We start from the raw sequence: 19,693 nt of genomic DNA, 5'->3' as shown, positions 1-19,693 counted from the left end.
AATAAGAAGTCAAACCCAAAGGAACTTCGTTCGATCGATGCTACAATAATAATTAGGAAATAACTCTTTGACGCTGCGTAGAATCACTTGGTTACTGTTGTACTGGCCGTAATTCCTGATTGAACCGAATTAAGCCGAACGTTTATAGCGAGTGTAGTCAGGTATGGATTTTCTATATTTATGCATTTACCAAGGGGGCTGGATTCAACATCGTCGCGGGCCGGATGTGGCCCGCGTGCCGACTGTTGCCCACCCCTGGTATAGATGGTACTTCTCTATATGGCCATGCCAGTCTGGCACTCTGTCGCCTTTTGGACAAACCTGCAACCACTGGCTTCTCTGGAGCTGTTGCCTCTTTGCATTGTAGGAACTCGTGACTGAGGGCTAATAAATGGAATTTAATTAATACTGTATATCATTAACAGAATCCCATGAGCTCATCTGCATGGCTCGCAAAACTTCATACTAGACTTTAGTGTTAGTCTTGATCCTTTTTCATTCTCCTTGGTACCACCTGTTTCATATGTTATTCTGGAATTAATGCTACCCAATTGCATTTTGAACAATTGCCACTTCTTTGCCCATCTGCTTGATTTCTGTAGGTCTTGTTGTAGCATATTCTGTTTTTGTCCATTAACCACCCTGTCAACCTTTATATTATCAGCAAACTTAGACATTAAAATCATCAAAATCATTAAGAGGATCAGCACTGAACCCTGAAGAACTCCACTAATAACATTCGTCTACAAAGGGTAGTGACCATTAATAACCACTGATTTGTGTAGCAGTCTTGCATGTGGAACAGTAACAAAAACTTTACTGACATGAAAATTATCTTTTATATCCAACTACCTTGCTAAAAAAGTTAAATGGCATTCCTGATGCTAGTATGATTGATTGATAGATATTTTTGGCAAACAGAACTAGTAAAACCTTATTGGAATATATAGGAAAATGTGAGAAGGCTAAGATATGTGAAAAAGCCTAAAAAAAAAATCAAAGGAGGACTTTGGAAGAAAGATATGGAAAAACTATCAGGAAGGTGAAAAATTGTTTTGATGTTTAATTAAAAATCACAAAACAGGATGGAAAACCATAACAAAGGTAGTCATACTGAACAGGCCTCTTGTTCTGGGCTCCATAGATAAACAATGAAGCATACAGTTAAAACGGTGACTAAGTTTAATAGGGCTAAAAATAATAAATGAGATAAATAATTAAATAGAAGCTTTGAAGATTAAGGATCTCTTCATCAGCTATGAAAATACATACACAAAAACTTTACAAATGGAATGTGCCAAGCGTGGTCATGTTAGGCAAACAGAGAGCATGCACTGGGATGTGTACGTAATGCTAAAACATTTAATGGGCAGAACTAGGTGACTGATGCTATGAATGCAGTGTGTGTACATCAGCTGAGTGCCAGCATTTGTCACATTGCAACACTACAGCCTCCATGAATGGGTGTAGTTGCACCCCTCTTGCGATTGAAAATGCTATGGCAAACCACGTATGTGTAGTGACTGAAGTTGCAGTCGTTGATGGTAGTGGCATGATTGGTCAATGACCTTGGTATCACACCTGGAATTGAGGTTGTGTTGCATGGACCAATAGTGCTCTGTAACAGCAGAGTCAGCTGATCGAATGGCCCTTTCATATTCTGAGATGCAGTCCTGGAACCTTCTGGCAGTTCCCCCCTACGTAGCAGCTGCCACAATGGTAATCAAAAATGATAAGGGAAAACTTAAATGAAGAGCAGGATATTTTAGAAATATAATGTAAATACTTTGTTTGCTAAACAAGAGAAGAGAAGAAATTTTTGGCAAATAGAACTAGTAAAACCTTATGGAAATATATAGAAAAGTGTGAGAGGGCTAAGATATGTGAAAAAGCCTAAAAATATAAAAGACTTTGAGAGAAAGATATGGAAAAACTATCAGGAAGGTAGAAAATTGTTTTGATGTTTAATTAAAAATAAAAAAAAACAGGACGGAAAACCATAACAAAGGTAATCGAAAATGATAAGAGAAAACTTAAATGAAGAGCATGACATTTTAGAAATATGATGTAAATACTTTGTTTGAAAAACAAAGGAGTTGAAAGTATTACACTGGGTGGACAAAAATCATGGGGAACCTACCAGGTAATGGGTAGGCCCACCTTTGTCCCGGATAAGGACAGTTACATGACAAGGCATTGAGTCGACTAGTTCATGAAAGCGTTCCACAGGTATTTCCATCCATGCTTGCTGCACTGGTGTCCATAATTCAGTTGCATTCCTAGGTGGAGGATCCAAAGCTGGAATGGACATTTCCACAGCATCCCAAAGATGTTCCACCGGGTTCATGTCTGGTGAACAGGGAGGCCATTCCATGGTGGTAAAATCTGCAGAATGCTCTTCAAACCATGTTCTAGTCACTAGGGCTCTGTGGGGAGGCGTTGTCCTGCGGGAAGTGTCCATTGCTCTGTGGGTGCACGACAACCATGAAGGGATGCAGATGGTCTGCAAGGATGGACATGCAACCTGGAGACTGTTCAGAGATGCATCTAGATGTACCAGAGGTTCCAATGTGTGCCAGTTGAACACGCCCCAGACCATTACCAATTGTACACCTGCCTGAACAGTTCCTTGTTGACATGATGGGTGCATGGCTTCATGGGGTTTCCACCAGTTATTTACCCTCTCATCTGCTCGAAATAACTGGAAACAGGACTCATTTGAGGAGGAGACCTGTCTCCAATCATCCAAGATCAATGTTCTTTCACCCAGTTGAGATGTATAGTCCTGTATCATGGTGTTAGTAATAGGGCTAGTGGGTTAGCAGCTCCCATAACCCGCTGCGGCTGATGGAGACATTTCTGGTACCACCCTTGGTGAAGTTGGTGGTGATTTTTGCCACTGTCGCTCTCCGGTTGGCTGAAACAATGCGAGACAGATGTCAACGGCCACGTTCGTCCACCACCTTACTTTGCCCACAGCGCTGCCCACGGTGAAATGTTATTCTGGAAATAGCTTATTCCCGATACACTCTTGATACTGTTGAATGGGGATAGTGCAATTTCTGTACCACCTCTGCAATAGTGACCCAAGCATCGGGCACCCACTATCATTCCTCTTTCAAAGTCAGTTAACTGATGACATTTATCCATACTGTCATCGAATTACTGTCTACCTGAATGCAGTATACCTATATACCTGTCAAGTGGTGGGTTCGTCCACTAGCGAGTGAGATGACAGCGTCGCGTTGCCCAGGAACCAGGTATCCCATGAATTCTGTCCTTTCAGTGTACTAAAGAAGAGGGGAAAAAATGGGGAGAATTTTGGATATTAGCATTAGTAGTGGCATATGATGCAAGAAAGGAAGCTTATACAGCATCAGCCAAAAAAACCAAAACCTTCCCATTTCACCTATCCATTTGCCCCAAATGTTTGTCCAGTTCTTTCTTGACTCTATTTAAGCTATCAATTTCCACAACATATGGAAGTTTGTTGTGCAAGCAATCAACCACTTGCTGGCTAGACATATTTGCACACATCTTTGTACGTCATATCTTTCCTCAATTTGAATTTATGCATAATCTGAGCAAGAGGAAGAATCCCATCAGTACTGAGCTTGCTCAAACCATTCAGAGTGTTATACACCTCAATCAGATCACCTTGCAGGTGCATAGGATCCATACACTGCATTTGCAGAACTTGAGCCTTTCTTGGTAAGAGCACCCCTTTGTTCCCCTTACCAATCTTGTTGCACTTCTCTGTACTCATTCCAGCAGCTCTACATCCTTCCTAAAATGAGGCCTCCAGACCTGTATGCAGTATTCAAGGTGCAGTCTTTCATTGCCTGATACAAAGGGATAATTGCCTACTTATCTCTGCTAGCAGAGTTCCTATATATCATTGACAAGATCCCCATGAGCTGCTCTGGCAGCCTGTCTGCATTGCTCTGAAAACTTTATATCTGATTACACAATTACTCTCAGGTCTTTTTCATTCAACACTACCCCGAGTGTAGTACTGCACAGTTGGTACATTACTCTGGGGTTACAGCTACCCATATTGCAGTACTTTTCATTTTTCAATGTTAAGTTTCAGTTGCCACCTCTTAGACCTCTGGGTTCCCAATCTGTGGGTTGCGACTGCCAAGGGGGTCACAAAGTGTTTTCTGGGGGATCACCGTGGTTAATTTTAGTTGCAATTATTTTTATAGGAAATTCCACCATGAAGGTTTTCAACACTTATTTATTTCAATATGGCTGCACTGCAATACTAGTGGTTGTAACACTGATTTTTGGTAAATGAAAGGAAGTGACTTAAGTATCCATCGCAGTGGATACTTAAAAAATATTAAAAGCCCGCCGTGTTCATACATATTAAACATTTTATATTATTTTAATTATTTGCTATGGTGGGCATTTAATATTTTTTCAAATTTCTGCAGTGGTGGATCTTGATTCACTCCCTAAAAATAAAATATACAAATGCAGTGTTATCATTAGAATAAAATTCTATGTTACAAATAGTAAACTGAAAAAAAATATATTCACTATGATGCAAAATTCAATATCAAAATTCATTTTTAATCAGTGTCTCGATGTGTGAATAACAGACTGTCGAATACGGACAGTTGAATAAAGGTGAGTTGCTCTCTAAATGCAGTTGAAGATCACCCCGTATGTTTTGCTGACGCCGCCATGTTTGCAATGTCTTCAATAATGTCTGTGATGGTCTGTCTAATGCAAACTGGTGCGAACTTAGTTCACCAATGGTCAACCACCTTCAGTTGGCACCATGATAGAAACCAGCCACTCACTGTCGAGTGCGGGTTAGCTACTGCTTGCACTTTCTAAAATCTAAAGAGCATCATTCTGTGATAAATCCATACCCATGGAGAAAAAAAATGCAAATATTCAGAAGACTATCTACAATTTGGCTTTACCACCTTGATCAGCAATGGCATAGAGAAGCCATAATGCGTTTTGTGCAATGTCGTTCTCAGTGCTGAATCTACGAAACCTTTGAAACTGAAACATCACTTAGAAACAAAGCATTCAGAACATACTAAAAAGGATTTGGAGTTCTTTTGATGCCATGAAATTAGTCTCAAGGAAATGTTGTCAATCGTGTCTTTGAGTTGAAAGATGAAATCAAGTTGTTCCTGGAAGTGCAAGGGAAACATGACCTTGTGGCTTACTTTAATGATGGAGCTTGGAAGAAAAGCGTTGCTTACTTAGCAGACATTTTAAACCAGCTAAATAAGCTGAACCTGAAACTTCAGGGAAAGAAAACACACATTATCCAATTTCAAGACAATCTTCAGGCATTTGTATCCAAGCTGCCAAACTGGCATCTGAAAGTAAATCTTGGAAACATTGCCATGTTTGAAAAACTCTGCAGTGTGGTAGAGGAAATCTGAAGGAGGAGATTACTACGCACCTTGAATCCTTTAAAAAGGAATTTTAGTGGTACTTCTCCGAGCTTACAGAAGAAGCTGCACAAAACCCATTCTCTGCTTCCCTGAATATAGCCAGCATTCTCGATGAAGTACAGGATGAATTCTTGGATCTGCGGAACGATTCCTTGGCACGTAATTTGTTTTATGAAAAATTGCTGAATTGGTGTGCTATATATCAGTTATATCCAAATGTCACTATGCTTGCCTTTCGTGTTTTACCTCCATTTGCTTCTACATATCTCTGCGAGAATGGATTTTCAACGCTTCTTAATATCAAAACAAAGGCAGGAAACAGACTGAATGTTGAGATGAATGAGATTGGCTTTAACAAACACTCAGCCACGAATTTTGAAGCTGGTTGCCCAGATGCAAGTACAACCATCGCATTAAATATTAGGTTAGAATTATATTCGAAAATCTATTTTTAATGTGTTTTCTTTACCCTATTAAAAATGCCTTTTTATGCAAATGTGGCGGGGCTCACAGGTTACTTGGCTATTATAAAAGGGGGTTGTGACTCGAAAGAGGTTGGGAAACACCGTCTTAGCCCATCTGCCTAACTTTTCTAAATCCTGTTGTAGCAGCATTATTAACAACCCTGTCAATCTTTGTATCATCTGCAAACTTGGACAATAAGCATGTATACCTTCATCAGTATCATTGGTAAATATCGAAAACAACAATGGTCTCAATACTGAACCCTGGGGGGTTCCACCAATAACATTAGTCCACGAAGAGCCATTGATTATCACTCTTGTCTTCTCCCACTGAACCATCCCTTTTTTCATAGCAGCAACTTTCCCTTAATGCCATACTGCTCCAATTTGTACAGCAGTCTTTTATGTGGAACAGTATCAAAAACATTCCTGAAATCTAAGTATATGGTATCTAAACTGTTTTTTTGCATCCTGTTCCTTTGTGACCACATCGTATCCAATCAAATTTGTCAGACAAGATTTCCTCTTAAACTCTGCTGTGTTTGAACTATAACTTCAGTCTTGTCTAGATGATCCTGCATTTTTTCCCCTGGAACAGAAGTTAAACTAACAGGTCTGTAATTACTCGTGTCACCCTTTAATCCCCCCCCCCTTGTGAATTGAGGTTACATTTGCACATCTCCAGTCCGTGGGAACCTCTCCTGAATCCAAGTATGCTCTCATAGTTATGGCTAAGGGTTTGCTTACTTCCTTTGCAGCTTCCCTTAATAATACTGGATAGATCCCATCCACCTTTCTTATGTTCAATTTCAATGATTTCTCCTTCACTTTGCTCTCAGTTGTAACATTCATTTAGCTCCCTGTTAGTTTGATAAACTTCTGTCCTCCACTTCGCGACAGAATTCTTCATTTGTGAATGTAGATGCAAAATACTCATTCAGTTTGTCAGCTACCTGAGCAGGATCATCAACAGTTGAATCATCGATATCAAGTGGACCAATCTGATTCATCTCATTACCTTCCAGAGTTTACAAAAGTAAAGAAGTTTTTTTATGTTTTTTTTTTTTTTGCATCCTTTGTTAAAGATATCTCATAATCTGCCTTCACTTGCCTAACCTCCTTTGTGACTTGATTACAGACTAACTTATATCTACCATGGGCTTCTCTGTTGTCTAAAAATTTATATGCTTGCCATGCATTTTCTTCTTTGCCACGAGTCTCATTAGTTCATCTGACATCCATTCAGGCCTAAACCTTGAACAGTATTTTTTAGTTGGTATGAAAAGCATAGTAGATTCCAAGATGAATTTCTTAAATGCTTCCCATTTAGAATTTGCTGTTGGTAACATCATCAGTTGGTCCTGTACAGAATTTAAAAACTGTCTGAGACCTGTGTAGCCAGCCACCTTTACAAAAGCAAAAAATCCTTCCTTTTATCCCTGATCGTAGTTACATCTTTAAGTAAATCATGCCTCAGTACACTGTGATCACTGCCATCTAGTGCTTCCTTTATCTGTAAATTCCTAATGCATGAATAATCATTGCTGATAATCAGATCAAGAGTGTTACTCCCTCTGGTTGCCTCTCTAACATGCTGCTGTAGAAAACAATCATCCAATAAATCCACAAAAGCCTTACTAGTATGGGAGTGACTAATCCACAAGTTCCAGGCAATATCTGGAAAGTTAAAATCTCTCATTATAAGACACACTGATTTACTGGTCCACTGTTTCTTTGAATAATTGTTGTTGATTGTACTCATAAAATTCTTTAGTCCTATAACGTGCCCCTACTCTCATTTTTGCTTTCCCAGTGCTTATGTCACACTAAACTGACCCAACATTGCAACCCATGTGAACTGGATGCACTGCCAAAATTTTTAAGTGTTTCCTAACTAACAGCATAATCTCTCCTATATTCCTATCATGGCTGTCTTTTCTGTATACACTGTACTTTTCAAATTCTGCATTCCTTATATCTTTGTGACAGCACGTTTCTGATATCCGAACAATATATGCCTTTGATATCTTGCCCAGCCCTTCCAATTCATTGATATTATCTTGATTACTGAACATATTATGTAATAATCAATCATGGTAATATGTTGGAAGGTGGGTTAGGGGGGGTTCTAGTCTAGATCCAAGGTGTAATAAGGAATTCCATAATTTACTTATTACAGTTTACTTATAAAGTGAAACCTCCTTTAACAGACACCTCTTATTGTGGACACTCAGGCTTGGGTCCTGGCCATAACTATTTGAAATTATAGTTAAGTCACCTCATCAAAGTGGACACTTTCTAGTTTGGACACAGATACTTTGCTAGCTATCCTTTATTTTTCAATCTCCCTGCAGCAGACACTTGGATTTTTTTTTTTCCCTTCAAGGGTAACATTTCGGGCACACACACGTGTTTATAGGTTTTCCTTTAGCCACAATTTCAAGTGAACATCAAGGTCATTACAATAACAGTGACACTAATTAGACTTCTGCCAGCTATGGATTACCTACAGAGCAGATTTCAGAATATGTTGTTAATACACTCACTACTGCTGATATAGAATTTATAAAACTTCGTTTTGACTGTCTTAAGATAAGAATATATCACTGGCATAAGATAAGAATGCCTTTGCACAGCTCATCATTACACAGGTATCGAACAAATATTTCATTGATGAGGGGCCTGGCCATTTAGCTGCCAAGCCCCTCATCAATGAAAACATCGAATTGCAAGGTAAAAAAAAAATTCGATCAGCCAAGCAAAGTAAAATTCTTCTTTTTACCATGTCATTAGAGAGGGGCACCTCTTCTATTTTTTCTGATTTGTTGGGTGCGAATATTGTCTCACACAGGTCAATAGTGCATGGCATCAAATTTTCACCAATAATTTGGCCTCTCCTTGACAAGCAGTGTGATAGCTCCCTTTCAGTGAGGCTTCTAATAATTCTTTTTTATGACTCACAAATATAGATTTGATTTCAACGACAGTCTTTATGTAATACTACTTTTTCTCCTTGAAATAAGCAACAGACTTGCTGTTCAGGTCTTGATGATTGCTTTCAAAATGTCATCAACAAAGGGTTTCATACAGTTATTGCTGAGTTTACATTTTAAACACGGAGGGATTTGATTCTGTGCACATTGATAATAGCTGTGTTTCGAACATTAATTTTGATAATTGTTTTTTATTTATTTATTTTTTTTGGTTCTTATCTGGAGCTAATTTGTTCGTTGACAAACTTGGTGAATGAATACTTGCCACTCGGTGTCATATTGAGGTGTTCTCGACTCATCTTCACATTTTTACTCAGGATTTTCTGTTTTCTCCTTAGAATTTTAACTTTCCATTTGTTCGTATTCCTAAAAATTTATCTATGATTGGATGGTGCGAAATGAAAATTAAAAATGGTTATGCAGAAAAGCCATCATGTTGCTTCAGCACGAACTCCCAACAAAAAGCCTTTCTGGGACTTGTAGCTACAGTACATCTGTATTTCTAAGAGGGGGAAAAATGGCTAAAAATTGGCTGTATATTCACTTCGACATATTCAGTATTTCGTTTCCTAGTAATTTTTGTAAACAATTAGCATTAGTAGAGGCATTTGCTGCAAGAAAGCAAGCTTATGCAGCATCAGCCAAAAAAAAAAAAAAAAAAACCCCACTTCCACTTCACCCCTCTGTTTGTTCAAAATATCTGTCCAGCTGAGCCTTAAACTTATTTAGGCTATCAACTTCCACGACAAGGGATGGAAGTCTGTTCCACCAACCAACCACTCACCCGTTGGCTAAAGGCAAATTTCCGCACGTCTATCCTACATCTGTCTTTCCTCAATTTGAATTTATACCCTCTCAGGTGATTATTCTGAGCAAGAGGAAGAATCTCATCAGCATTGAGCATGCTCAAACCATTGAAGGCTTTGTAGACCTCTATCAGATCACCTCGCTGGTGCCTAGTCTCCAGACACTGTAATTCGCAAAACTTAAGCCTTTCTTCGTAAGAGCACCCCTTTGTTCCATTCACTAATCTTGTTGCCCTTCTCTGTACTCGTTCCAGCAGCTCTACATCCTTCTTGAAATGAGGCGTCCAGACCTGTATACAGTACTCAAGGTGTGGCCTGACCATTGCCTTATACAAGGGGATAATCACCTCCTTATCCCTGCTAGAAAAATTCCTATATATCATTGACAATGCACCATGAGCTACTCTTGCAGCCCGTCTGCACTGCTCAGAGAATTTCATATCTGCCTGCACAACCACCTCCAGGTCCCTTTCATTTTCTACCACTGTCAGTGTAGTACCACAGAGTTGATACGTTGCTCTGGGGTTGCTGTTTCCCATATGTAGTACTTTACATTTGTCAATGTTAAACTTCATTTGCCACCTCTCAGCCCATCTGCTCAACCTTTCCAGATCCTGTTGCAGCAGCATAGTGTCAGTAGTGTCCTTGACAACCCTGCCAACCTTCGTGCGTCTGCAAACTTGGACATTAAGCTTGATATACCATCATCAATATCATTTATAAATACAGAAAACAATGGCCCCAACACTGAACCCTGAGGACTCCACTGATAACATTAGGCCACGATGAGCAGTGTCCATTGATTACCACTCTGTCTTCTCCCCCTCAACCACTCCTTTATCCATAGCAGAAATTTGCCTCCAATGCCACACTGCTCCAATTTGTGCAGCAGTCTTCCATGTGCAACAGTATCAAATGCCTTCCTAAGATCCAAGTATATAATATCAAAGTTATTCCCTGCGTCCAGTTCTTTTGTGACTGCATCATAGTATCCAATCAAATTGGTCAGGCAAGTCTTCCCCTTAACAAAACCATGCTGTGTCCGAGCTATAACTGAAGTTTTGTCTAGATGATCCTGCAGTGCTTCTTTAACCAGTGCCTCCATTAATTTTCCTGGAACAGAAGTTAAACTCACAGGTCTATAATTACTTGTGTCAGCCTTTGATCCTCCTTTGTGAATTGGGGTCACATTTGCACATCTCCAGTCTGTGGGTACCTCCCCTGAGTCCAAGGAAGCTATCATGATTATGGCTAAGGGTTTGCTTACTTCCTTTGCTGCCTCCTTTAATATAACTGGATAGATCCCATCCACCACAGGTGCCTTTATCTTCAACAATTTCTCCTCCACTTTACTTTCAGTTATTACAAGATTCTCTAGCTTACTTGTCAATAGGACTTGTCAATGAATAATTACTGTAAACACAGAGTTTCTCCACTCAGTAGGAGATGGAGTAAAAGAGTATTTTGGTGGAACACTAATTACAAACAGTTACTCCGGGAGGAGGATACGGCTACCATTCATCAAATGCAATACATTAGTTACAAAGTAAATTTTTGTAAATGAAAGCACATGACATCCTTTCTTTGACTAGAAAATACACTTAGGATAGCAAAAATGCTAAGGGCTAAACTAGACAAAAATATACATTAAGTGACAAGTGATTTATGGAGAAATCACATGATGTCACTCTAGTACTATGACAGGCTGGACAGTTTGATTTAGTTTTCTCAAAACACAAATTCTAGGGCATTAGAAATAAATACACAATAAAATGAGTAAAATTTTGTAATTAGCTCATAAACATTTTACTCAAAACTCAGCATTAGCACATGAAAATCTGCCATTTTGAATGCAATGCCCTAGGTACCACCTGGTTTAGAACCATGGAGCTAGTGTATAATCTCGCTGCCTTTACCTTGCCAGATAGTGACCGGAGGGAGTCTGAGTAGTGTGTATGCAGGTAGCATTGTTAAGGCCATGTTATTTCAAGGAGCTGAGTATAATCTTGCTGGGTGTACATCATAACCAAAAATTTATTACTTCATTCAACATGTCCTTCTCACCCTTTCTTACTACTGAATATAATTATGAATAGTCAAACTAATAGAACAAACAAATCCTAAATACTTCCTTGTTCATTTCATAAATATATGTAGTCAGTTCCAATTTTAATGATATCCATTCTCACATAGTCTGCCAAGCACCATTTACTTTTTCTGACAGAATTTCAATTATTGGTTGATTCAACCACTACTCATCTCAGTTGTCCTAATTATTTGCTATATGATTCCTTATGTTTAGGAGATGGTACTTGTGCATATGTCCATTCTGATATTCCCTGTCAGAGATTTAGTTTGAAATCTTGTCTTTTTGAACTTCTGTTTTAAAATCTCTCTACTCCATTTTGTCAAATTCATCTGTTGCCTCTATCATTCTCTACTAATCACATTTTGACTTCCTTTCTTTGAAACTTAACTTTCTCCAGTCCAACTTTCCTAGTAGTGAGGTGGTTTTCCTTGGCGATTTTAATGTTTACAACTCCAGCTAGCTTCCATTTTCTAGTCACACAGACCTGGCTGGTTGAAATGGCTGAGGCTTTTGCAATTACTGATGACTTCACACAGATCATTCCTTTACCTACCAGAAAACCTGACAGTCATAACCATATAGCCAACACTCGAACCTTTTCTTACAAACAACCCTTCCAAGTACATGGTTGGGGCGAGTGGTCCTCTGGGAACTTTAGATTATAACTTATGGATGGTCTCTTCTTTAGTGCAGCCTTTCTCAGTCTCTTGTGTGTTTGGGATTGCAAGGATGCAAAATGGGATGACCTGTGAGATTTCTATTCTCTTCCTTGGTTCAATTACTGTTTTAAATCTTCTGATGTCAGTCTTTGCTCAGTTCATGTGAGTGAAATTGTTGTAGGGATGAAATCCTTTATTTCACATTCAACCTTAAAATCTCATCCATTATCTAAACCTTGGTTTTTAAACAAATGTGCTAAGGTTGTACAAGATAAGAATGTTGCATATCGCAATTGGCTTGCATCCAAAACTCCAGTTTTATTTTCTGCCAAAGCCTGTAACATTTGTAATGCAGTTATTAATCAGTCCAAATTAGATTTTGAACAGGCTAAGAATAGAAAACGTATTTCTTGTCCAAATGGCAGTCGAGCATACTTGTCTCTTGCCAAAGCTATTGGCTGCAACTTTTGCCCATCTGTACTCCAGCCTCTTTTAAAACCCAATATCCTATTGCCATCTCTGCTAAAAATAAAACTTACCTTCTTGCATCCTACTTATCTCCTAACTCTTGCATTAACAATCTTGATATACCACCTCCTACCATTCCCAGTACACTCCACTAAATTTCTCCTATAGTCTTCCATCAAAAGGATGTCAGAAGAATTTTGAACAATCTTGATGCCAAGAAAGCTCCAGGTCCTGATGCTATTTCTTTACTTCTAAAAACCTTTGCTTCTGAGCTTACTCCTGTTCTGCATTGCCTTTTTACACTTTCTTATTCACTGGTGTTTTTCCTTCTACTCATATCCAGCCAGTTCTAAAAAGGGTTACAAATCCCTCCCATTTTTTGTCCCATTGCTCATACCTCTACTCTTTCTAAAGTAATGGAGAAATCCATTAACTGCCAACTTCAAAAATATCTAGAAATCTTCTATCTGATCAGTGATTGCCTATATGGATCCAATCAGTTTCAATCCACTGGTGATAATACTGGCTTACGTTACCCATCTGTGGACAAATTCAGTGGAAAAGTTTGCGAAACTCAAGCAGTTGCTTTTGACAGTTCAACGGCTTTTGATCATGTTTGGCACAAAGGTCTTCATGGAAGCTTATTTAAGCTTCCATCTTATGGACTTCCGACTGTTTTCTGTAATCGGGTATTCAGTTTTTTTCTCTGACCACTCATTGCAGTTGATGGTAGAGAGCTCTGTCTCTAACTTCTCCACTAATGCTGGTATTTTCCAAGGTACAATTCTTTCTCCTACTCTTTTCTTCATGATTAATGACCTTTAATGTTTACAGGAAATCCTATTCATAGTTTTGCTGATGACAGCACATTGTATTCCACCTTTCAGTTTGAGAAACCTTTCCATGCCCAAGCAGCTTTAATCTCTCGTACATTCACTACTATTTCGTTAAATGGTCATCACCAGGTAATTCTCCATGGGAGCAAAGATAAGTTAATTTAAATTCTTCTAAATCTCAGTCTTGTTTTATATCTTACAAAGAGGATTCTTCTGCTCCTATGTTTATATTCTGTGATTTTTGGAGAAGATAATATCTCTATTAAGTAAAAAAACTCTGACTCTAATCACTCTTGGCATAAGCACATCGCTAATATTGCTTCTTCTGCATCTAAAAAACTGGGATTTCTCTTTTCCTCTCAGTGTTTTTTCTGCCGAATGGCTACTCACTCTGTACAAATCTCAAATCCATTCCCATGAAATTCTGTTCCCAGATCTGGGGCAGTGCTCCTATAACCTCTCTCAGGCTTGCATTCCATGCAAAAGAGGGCAGTTAGGTTAATTAATAACTCTTTCTTTCTTTCAGAGTCTCTCTGCTACATTTTGTTTTGTTTCTGCTGCATGCCTTTTCTGTAGATACTACCACGAGGACTTTTCTGCAATTTACAAAAATTAATGTAATTTTTAACCATCTCAAACCTATACTGGTTTGAGATGGTTTTTAAGAATTTAAAACTAGCTGAGACCACTGAGACTATGTAGTGGAACCAACTGATATTACCAACAGCAAATTCTAAATGGGAAGCATTCAGAGAAGTAATCTTAGGAATTACTAGGCTTTTCATACTAACTAAGAAATACTGTTCCAAGGTTTAGACCTAAATGGATATAAACTGACGACTTGTGGCAAAGAAGAAAATGCTTTGGATGCATATAAACTATCAGGTGATAGAGAAGCCTATAGCAGATAACAAAAAGTCTCTGGCAAAGAATGCCAAGAAATGTAGCAAGACTTCTTTGCTTATACTCTGCTTGACAAAATTAACAGAACAAAATGTTTTCCATGAATATTTATTGTAAACAATGTTGCCAAAGGCAAATATTCGATATAATAAACATCCTGGTATGCAAATTCCAAGTATCCAATGCCTATAAAAGCACGCGTTGTGACCACATCACTCCATCCCTGTGTTTTGGCTTGCTTAGTGGGACAGCTACATCTCCAGTACTCAGGATGGTAAGTCATCATTTAGATGATTCTTTGAGATGGCAGGCCATTGGACAACTTGATGCTGGGCATTTGCAGATGGAAGTGGTACATTGGCTTAATGTGTCATGCAGTGTCGTCTCAGCAGTCTGGAAGCAGTTTCAGGAGACATACCATTACAAGAAGAGCTGGACAAGGGCTATTATAACCAGAACAGACCACTATCTGGCTCTAAGAGCAAGATGGAACTCTGATGTCCTGTCATCAACTGTCCTGTCTTGAGGTTGCTGCTGTCACAGGTGAAAACATTTCCAACCAGACTGTGTTAAGAAGGATCAATTCAAGTGGACCCTGCGCAAGGAAGCCAAGAGTTTGTATCCCAATAACACCAAACCACTGCAGAGCTCGCTGAAACTGTTACCACGAACATGTGACTTGGAGTCTTAAGAAATGGGATCAAGTTCTGTTCTCTGACTCCTGTTTTAGCCTTCAAACAGATTGTAGATGTTATTTTTCATCTGGAGACTATGAGGAATGTGGTACCATTCCTCCGACATCAGAGAAAGGGACACTTACAGTGGAGGTGGTGTTCTTGTTTGAGGCAGAATAATGATCAACAGCCGCACTCCTCTTCGTGCTTTTGATAGGGGTACTATAATTGTGAAGAGGTACCGAGAGCAGAACCTCAAATCCCATGTGCAACTTTTTAGGGGTGTGATTGTCCAAGATTTTCTTGCCATGCACGACAGTGTCACTGCACATAGAGCTCAAGTGGCAGAGGAATATTTGAAACCAAAGATATCCAATGACTGCTGTGGCTAGCATGATCACCAGCCTTAAATTATTTGCCATATGGTGCAAGGAAGCCTGGAGCCCATGCTGCACCAGCCAAAAAAAAAAAAAAAAATCCTGCATTACCCTGAGAGAGAGAATTACCAAGAAAGAGAAGAATGATGATATCCAGCTCAGGACCATGGGTTTGCCAAGCCCATACTCACCAGATGTGTGAGCCCCTGGGGTTAATCCGATCAAACATGCGTGCAATGCAATGCAATGCCCTTGGTCATTGAATTGAATTGCACGCTGACAGCCAATTCCTTGGTCACTTGATGAGCGAAGGTCTGTGCTTGTGGAAGAATGGGATTTGTTGCCACAGAATCTTATAGACACCTTAAAATTGAGCATGCATGGTTCACTGCTGTCAGGCCTGTTTAGCTGTTGGAGGGGGGTTCATACACCATACTAATATCATGTGACCATATTTTTGAGCATCTTGTATTGACTTCTGTAATGTGACCTTTTTGGTAATTCTTGAACAAATTCAGCAAGTTCAATGCTAATTGCATGCCATCCTGCATAAATTCAAATTGAGGAAGGATGGTTGCAGGATACATGTGCAGTAGGTTGTCTTCAGCCAAGCAGGTAATTGATTGTTGGAACAAACTTCTATTTGTTGTTGTGGTAGTGGTTATGGACAGGTGATGTGGGAGAATTCCCACATCACCTGTCCATAACCACATCAGTATGTTTTTTTTTTTACTGATGCTTTATAATCTTGCTCCATTTGCCACTAATACTCGAGGCAAATTTTGAGAAAAAAAGTAAGATATTGTGGTTACATTGTAGTATTGATTTGAGAGAATTTTAAATGAATGAAAGAAGGTGATAATATTAGATTAGAGATGGAAATAGTGAATTGATGAGTTATAGGTTAGTGGTTTCTCTCTCTCTCTCTGTGTAAATGACCTTTGTTTTATTATGGTTTGTTTGCCTCATTTGCTCCTTAGAAAATTCACATTTATGTCAAATATATGTATGTATATAAAAAAATTTCCCTTCAATCTTCGATTATAGAAAGAATTATAACAGACAATCAGACTGCACTGTGGTCCTTCATGCTGTGTCATCAAGGTTACAATAATTGTTAAAAAAAAACAATACTAAGGTAAAAGGGTATGTAGATCAAAAAACTAAGGCAAGATATAGTAAGACTTAAAACAAATAAAATAATGTGAATAAAAACTTCTGATTCCTACAGTACAAATATACATATAAAGAACAAAAACCAAAAATGGTTGCTATGGTTTTATACTATAAGAAATTAGTTCAAAATTGACTACCTTGGTATGGATGGACTTATATAAGTTTTTTTATGTGGGTTTGTTTCATACTTTGATACAACCATATAGATCAGAAGAGTTTGCAACCATTAACTATATTTAGGAATGACATGGGCTCAAACCATGGTCTACTCAGATGTGTGCTTCTGCACTTCCATATTGATTACTCTGAAATAAAAGCCTTTTGATTATAATAAAAATAAATAAATAAATAAAAAAAAACATTGATTGGTGGCCACAGTGAACTCCTTTTCAACAAACTTTCGGCCTTGTCTGAAAAGGATTAGTTTAACAAGGTGGATAACATTTATATCTAATGCTAGTAGAACTGACATGAAAGTACTTTTGCTATGTACCTATTTTTGCTGTCCATTCTAGTCTTTAGTATTTATAATATACATTCTCATCTCTCTTTTTAATAATGTTGGTTTGTATAATGGCTTTAAATATCTTTTAAAATTCTGACCTCTAACTTCCTCTCCCATAAAGTTAATTTTAAAATAATAAAACTGCATACTTAACAAGTATTTTCTTTTTCTATAGATGTATGAACTGTGCCTGATGAATTATGATTTTTATATCCTTGACAATGCTTTCCTTGTGCATGCTCCAGGAATAAAGACTATCAGTGGGAAAGAAGAACGTAGAAGAGCTCCTTTTATTCATAAGAATGGTGCTATATTTGGTAAATTATTGGAAGACCTGAGGAAAAAACATGGTGCCCATCAGGAATGTTAACTCTTTGACGAGAGAGAGAGAGAGAGAGAGAGAACAGTGGACACATACAAAGGGGGGTCTTTAATAACCAAGATAAATTATATTCATTCTATTGCTGCTTTGAATAAAAACCATTGTTGTGACAGTTTTATTTTTGGATTGCTTCATCTCCACTTCTGAGCATCATTTTGCTCCTCTTCATCTTTTTTCGGCAGTTATTATGAAGGTGTCCCTCTCATACCTATTGAGCAAAACAATCAAACTTTAAAGTGCAGCAAGACTTTGCTATTGACTAGGTGTTCAGTAGCATCTACACATCCTTTTATTTGCACTGATGAAGCCGGTGTTAATGCACAGTATTTTTACATGTTAGTCCTACATTACATTTTATAGTCCTACTCTGTAAAAATCAATTTTATCAAACAGGCAATTTTAACTTCTATCTCAATAAAGTTTACTTTTCAAGTTCTATTAGTGTACAAAATTCAAGATTATCACTGATTTACACAATAAATATAACATATTTTTCCTATTATAAACAGTGAATAATAATTATACAAAACATATCAGAAACAATCCATATGTATGGTTGTATGAACAGTGAAATGATTTCCATTTGTAATCTTATTACAGCTTGAAAACTTAAATGATGGTTTTTGTATATCTCAACTCAAACATGGATTTGGTCAATAGTTTATCTTTAGAGTAAGACTAGTGCTGTATTGTTTGCACTGGTTAAGTTTCTATTGACGACTCTCCCCACCCAAAAAACTATCAACCAAATCTATGCACGATTTAGGATCTATGCAAACTATAAGATATATATTTACCGATTGTGGCTGTAAACTAGTATTTATAAATTAACTCATAAGAATTATTTATTAGCAAGCATCTTTTGTAAGGAATAAAAGGTAGTGGAGGACATGCTGATCATCAGTGTTTACAAATAAACTAAAAGGTACCATCTGAATATAACATTTTGCAGAATCTTTGATGATCCCACTCCTTCAGAGATGATCAAAAACATATCACCACCTTAGTAAATCAGCCTTGTAATTCAAATTGCAAATATTACAGCAAAGATTAAAAATATTATAAAAAAAAAGTACAAGTAGTATACTATTCATACAAATCAGGGCTATCTGACTTCAAACGAGAAGAAAGGCTACAATTTACCTTTGGTAGTTACTTGTGGCCTGCATTGTAAATTCTATAAGTTTCAATGTGCTGATATCATTATCTTCCTTGCAATGATTAGATTTGTGAGGCATAAGAATAGGATGCATAAGTTTTGAAACTGAGTGATCACAATCAGACAAAAAGAATGAGTTTTAAGGTCTAAAATATAGGACAATTTAAAAAAAAAAAAAAAAAAAAAAAACAATTTTGTCATGTTTAGGTAATATGCACTCTAAAAATGAAATAGAAATACAGTATTTATGAAAGAGAAAATATGGTTTAAGCCATATCATAAACTAATTACATCAATATAGTTGAGCAATAATTAAGCAGTATTGAATTAAAATAAATCAAGAACCAAAGGCTTTTACTCAATCATATATTCATTGAACTTCTTTCTGCCCTAATCACATAATGATTATTAAAAATCTTTACAGATTAAATTTACATAACAAACTGGCACTAGTGTGTTTTACATCTGTATGACCAATGACAGGAATACGTAACATTTTGAACACATACTTTAAGTAATGTATTTTAAATCTATATTCCAGACAAATTTATATTTGCCCGGAATATAGAATATATATATATATATAGATTACAAATCACTATCTTTTAAGTGAATTAGTTATTTTCATAAATATAATTTGAAAAAATATTCATAATTTGCACAACTAATACAAATTAGATACAAATCTATTCCAACAATCAGTTACTCTCTTGTTGAAAGTGAATTTTTGTACATAAGTCTGTAACTTCCTTTTTCAATTTAAATTTGTCTATGTA

At 37.5% G+C, this 19,693-nt stretch overlaps 1 protein-coding gene across 3 annotated transcripts in view; it reads left to right on the top strand.

Annotated features, from left to right (window-relative positions):
* LOC150091508 (beta-1,4-glucuronyltransferase 1-like) overlaps nucleotides 1-18,196 on the top strand; it is a 155,060-nt gene extending 136,864 nt beyond the window's left edge. For all 3 annotated transcript variants that reach the window (XM_090376024.1, XM_090376015.1, XM_090376005.1), the window contains exon 3: nucleotides 17,552-18,196. In XM_090376024.1, the coding sequence (XP_090232150.1) occupies nucleotides 17,552-17,746 (195 nt within the window). In that variant the 3' untranslated portion in view covers nucleotides 17,747-18,196. The remainder of the gene's footprint in view (nucleotides 1-17,551) is intronic.
* Nucleotides 18,197-19,693: the final 1,497 nt, after the last annotated feature.

This window comes from Mastigoproctus giganteus, chromosome 1 (assembly GCF_048544385.1).
Source record: "Mastigoproctus giganteus isolate SK-2022 chromosome 1, ASM4854438v1, whole genome shotgun sequence".
Taxonomy (NCBI): domain Eukaryota; kingdom Metazoa; phylum Arthropoda; class Arachnida; order Uropygi; family Thelyphonidae; genus Mastigoproctus; species Mastigoproctus giganteus.
The sequence above is the reverse complement of the archived record's forward strand: the minus strand, read 5'-3'. Positions and strand labels throughout refer to the sequence as shown.